This window comes from Trachemys scripta, chromosome 4 (assembly GCF_013100865.1).
Source record: "Trachemys scripta elegans isolate TJP31775 chromosome 4, CAS_Tse_1.0, whole genome shotgun sequence".
NCBI classification, from domain to species: Eukaryota; Metazoa; Chordata; order Testudines; family Emydidae; genus Trachemys; species Trachemys scripta.
In genome coordinates this window covers 93,994,335-93,999,103 of record NC_048301.1, presented here as the reverse complement: position 1 = coordinate 93,999,103, position 4,769 = coordinate 93,994,335, and the positions used below count along the sequence as shown (strand labels likewise).

Below are 4,769 nucleotides of genomic sequence, written 5' to 3'. Positions count from 1 at the left end.
GGTATGGGGATCTCCTCCATATCCTCTGCAGTGATGACTGATGCAAAGAATCCCCTTCTCCCGTCCCCCCCAACAGTCTTCTCTTCCTTGAGTGCTCCTTTCGCACTTTGATCGTCCAGTGGCCCCACTGACTGTTTCACAGGCTTCCTGCTTCTGATGTACTTTAAAAAAAATAGCTGTTAGTTTTTGTGTCCTTAGCTAGTTGATCTTCAAATTTTTTCTTGGCCTATCTTCTTATACTTTTACACTTGACTTGACAGCGTTTATACTCCTTTCTATTTTCCTCACTAAGATTTGACTTCCAATTTTTAAAGGATGCCTTTTTGCCTCTTTTACTTATCTATTTATCCATGGTGGCATTTTTTCGGTCCTCTTACTGTTTTTTTTTATTTGGGGTATACATTTTGTTTGAGCTTCTGTTAAATAATTTCCATGCTGTTTGTGAGCCTTTTACCCTTCTGACTGCTCCTTTTAATTTCTGTTTAGCTAGCCTCCTCATTTTTATATAGTTGCCCTTTGTGAAGTTACTACTGTGATGATGGGTTTCTTTGGCATTTTTCTCCCTACACGGATATTAAACTTAATTACATTATGGTCGCTATTACTGAGCGGTTCAGCTATATTCACTTCTTGGACCAGATCCTGTGCCCCATGTAGGATTAAATCAAGAATTGCCTCTTCCCCTTGTGGGTCCCAGGACAAGGTGCTCCAAGAAGCAGTCATTTATGGTTTCTAGAAATTTTATCTCTGCATCCCTCCCTGAGGATAGTTGGAATCCCACATTATTATTATGTTTTCTGCCATTGTAGCCTCTCTACTCTCCCTGAGCATTTCAGTCCCGTCACTATCCTGGTCAGGTGGTCAGTAGTATATTCCTTCTGCTATACTCTTATTGTTCAAGCATGGAATTTCTGTCCATAAAGAGTCTATGGTACAGTTTGAGTCATTTAAGATTTTTACTTTATTTGACTATATGTTTTTTTTTTTTTCATATATAGTGCCACTCCCCCACCAGCACAATCTACTCTGTCATTCCTGTATATTTTGTACTCTGGTATTGCTGTGTCTCATTGATTATCCTTATTCCACCAAGTTTCCACGATGCCTATTATATCAATATCCTCATTTAATACGAGGCACTCTAGTTCACCCATCATCCATTTTAGTATTTAGACTTTTAACATTTGTATATAAGCACTTTTATATTTTATCCATATTCAGTTGCTTCCCATCATGTGTTATATTTAAATAGGATTTATGTTTGAGTGTTCCTCAGTAGTTCCCACATGTACTTTACCAACTTCTTTCCTATCCTCTTTACTAGGATACAGAGTTCCCCCTTTAATAGATTCATCCCTAAGGGATGTCTCCACCCAAACCATGTGCTCCTTCGCACCTGTCAGCTTTCCCCCAGCTCTTAGTTTAAAAAAATCTTCTACAACCTTTTTAATTTTTTATGCCAACAGTCTGATTCTGTTTTGGTTTAGGTGGAGCTCATCCTTCCTGTATACGTTCCCCCTTTCACAAAAGGTTCCCCGGTTCCTAATAAACCTAAAACCTGTCTCCCTACACCATCATCTCATCCGCGCATTTACCAATATAAATACTGACAGGAAAATCAGAGTTCATTATGCTTTATAATAATGTCCAAGAGCTTTTGGTCCATTTTATTTGGTGATACATAAGCGAGACATAGGTACAAAAATGCAATTTTATTCCTTTATAAGTTATGCACAAACATACAACAAAAGAATAAATAGAAGGTGCACTTTAAGGCCCCAGTCCCACAAATAGATGTACTATCATAGAACCCTAAACACCCATCACGTACCATTCACTGTAATGGGACTTTGTGCAGGTGCAGGGTCTGCATTAGTGCATGATCAGTTTGTAGCATCAGGGCCTTTACATTAGTAAAGGTATAGTCAAGATAATGAAATACAGTTCACTAGTTGCAAGTACATTTCTAATTTGCCGAAGATTTTAATTTATATTTTGAAATTATTATTTATTATTTGTTCACTGGTTTCCCAAAGCGTGAAGACACCAAACAGACAAATAAACATTATGTGGGAACAGGGCAGGTTCTAGGGGCACCCTCGGTGCCAACTTCCAGGGAGCGCTGTGCTGTTGTGACCTGCTCTGCCTTTAATTTTTGCTCTATGCTTTGCCTGGCTGGCCATTTTCCATTTGCTTCATTGATTGGCCAGCCCTTTTTTCCCTCCTCCCCTCGGCCATTGCAGAGAGTGGGTGGTGTTGAAAATGTTTACTTCCATGGCTGGCAAAATGGCTAGGGAACATGGGGAAAGCCAGGCTGGCTGAGACCAATAGTTCATTTCATCTAGTCCAGTATCTGGTTCTGATAGTGCTCTGTAATAGATGCTTTGGAGGAAGGTGTAATAAACTCCACTGCAGACAATTATGGAAAACATTACCTATAGGAAAAGTTTCTTCCTAAACTCCATTAGTCAGAAGTTTGTTTATGCTCCAAAGCATGAGGGTTTATATTCCTTCCAAAATTCAGATTAAGGATTTTTTCTTTGCTATTCTTTTTTATCCTTACAATTTAACTTATAAACCTTTTTGTTATTCATAAAAATGTCCAATCCTTTTTTGAATTCTGCTAAGTTCTAAACCTGTGTGGTATATTGTGGCAATGATTTCCACAGGCTAATGGGAACCTGTTGCAAGGATTTTAGAATCTATTACCCCATTCCTATAAATACTTATGCATGCACATGAGTAACATTACCCATATGAATTATTAGTCCTGCAGCATAAAGTTACTCACACATGGGGCCTACGATAACTTACAGACAATTTAGAGAGTGAATAATTTACAGACAAGAGGGAGATGAAAATATTGTGTACGATTTTGGTTTTAATTTTAATTGTCTGACCCATACCTCACTCCCACTTTGTGTTACCTAACCTCACACCTAGATGCATGCCACTACATCGCCTTTTATTGTTTATGTTATAGATCCTATCCTTTTGGCCTTTGTTGGGTAATTAAACCTTTCCCCTATTTTAATATTATATTTAACCCTTGATTTTTCTATCTTTTATAGAATTAGTTTTAATTCTAGCCCTTTCCTTTTAATAATTTATAATCTTTGTTTTTCCTATGTTTATATTTTACCTTACTTTTTAATATTTTTTAAATTAAAGTCCTCTTTTTTTATTTTTATATGTAACTAACACTTCCCAAATCTTGGCTTGATCTTGTAAATGAATGTGACTTAACTTTATGCATTGTGAGTAGTGGATCAATGGGACTGGTCACTGTGTGTAGAGTGAAGCACATGTTTCAGTCCCTATAGAACTGGTGGTGCCCTTTTTATTATGGGGTCAGATTCTGCTGTCCTCACTTAGGTTGATTAGTAAATTATTCTGTGAGGATTCCATTGGGTTAAGGTACTATTCAATGTGAATAAGAGTGGTAGAACCTGGCCTTAAATTTTTTTAACTCTGCCTTTTTTGTAACTATTTATATTTAAACCTCCTGCTTTTTTGGTTTTTTAAACATACATTATTTTTTTAAACAATGGAAATAAATGGGACCCATTAGCGATTGAATTAGATATTCAAAAATTATCAACATTTGAGATGGTGGGTAGGGACAATCTCTTAATTTATGTTTGTAAAGGACCTAGCTGAATGGAGCTTCAGTCTTGGTTGGGGCCTCTAGAAACTAATGTAATACAAATAATAAATAATAACAAAATGCCCTAGTTGCTCGGTGACTTACAGACATGTGCTTACTTGGACAGATACAATGCTATGCCTCTTTCACTGGGACTTTGTTTTGAAGAGGATGTTGTCCATGTAAGCTTTGTCCAGAACAATAGGTTTCTTCTGCATTGCTGCCTGCAAATGCTCAGGGAGCAGCCTACGACTTCTGATCTCTCCCAGAACAATATCATCCTTCTTTCGGGGCCTCTGGGTTCTAGCATCCACCAGTGCCTCGGGGGCACTGTGCACATCCTGCAGTTTCAGCTGAAGCCAATCCTGTCTCTCCACAGTGTGCAGGTGCTCCCCAAGATTGTGCATCAGTTGCATCTCACTCACTGACCTCTTCCTGTATGAAGGGTGAACAAAGTAACAATCTCACAATGGCCTTTCCTTGAATTCTTGATCTCCACTAAAGCCCAAGTTTGGGAACTTTTGGGAGGCAGTGCAAACACATTTATTCAACCTGGATTTTTACCCAGGGGATATACTGTCTGCTGGTGAGAGGGGAAGTAGTGATATTTAATTGGTGGTGGATTTATTAGAGGGAGGAGGGTTAGAAAAAGGAAATGGTCTAGTTTTGTGCCAATATTGTTTGGCCGCTGGCATTGTTTATTTTAATTCTTGTACTTGATGCCAGATTTCAGATGATGATAGGCAGGTAATCATCAAGATGAAAGTAAAGATATTAGTAAAAATATCCCCAAATTCAAAAAATGTATAGCAATATACTTACATCGCTGGTTTTCCATCAGATTTTGCAAAGAAACAAATTGCATATACAACGACTGCAGTCTTAGCCATATCTTTGACAGAAATCATGTTAACTGTAAGGATAAAAAGAAGGAAATTTGTAAATCTATATTTCAAATAATTTCAAAACAATTAAACTAGGGGAACAGTTAGGGTTAGGTACAGAGAAAAGTGTTGAACATGTGTATAGTCAGAAAAGAGATTGTGTAAAAATGTCTTTCACATGTAGTGGTTACAACAAGGAATTTAGGTATCAGAAGAACTGGATTATATTCCTAATTTTT

The 4,769-nt window shown here is 37.5% G+C and overlaps 1 protein-coding gene across 1 annotated transcript; it reads right to left on the bottom strand.

The window, feature by feature from the left end:
- Nucleotides 1–3,122: 3,122 nt before the first annotated feature.
- PTH (parathyroid hormone) lies at nucleotides 3,123–4,554 on the bottom strand. The gene is made up of 2 exons (XM_034767305.1): nucleotides 4,469–4,554; nucleotides 3,123–4,081 (listed from the first exon to the last, which is right to left on the bottom strand). The coding sequence occupies exons 1-2, from the start codon at nucleotides 4,552–4,554 to the stop codon at nucleotides 3,793–3,795; spliced, it is 375 nt and encodes a 124-aa protein (XP_034623196.1). The 3' UTR covers nucleotides 3,123–3,792.
- Between the last annotated feature and the right edge of the window lie 215 nt (nucleotides 4,555–4,769).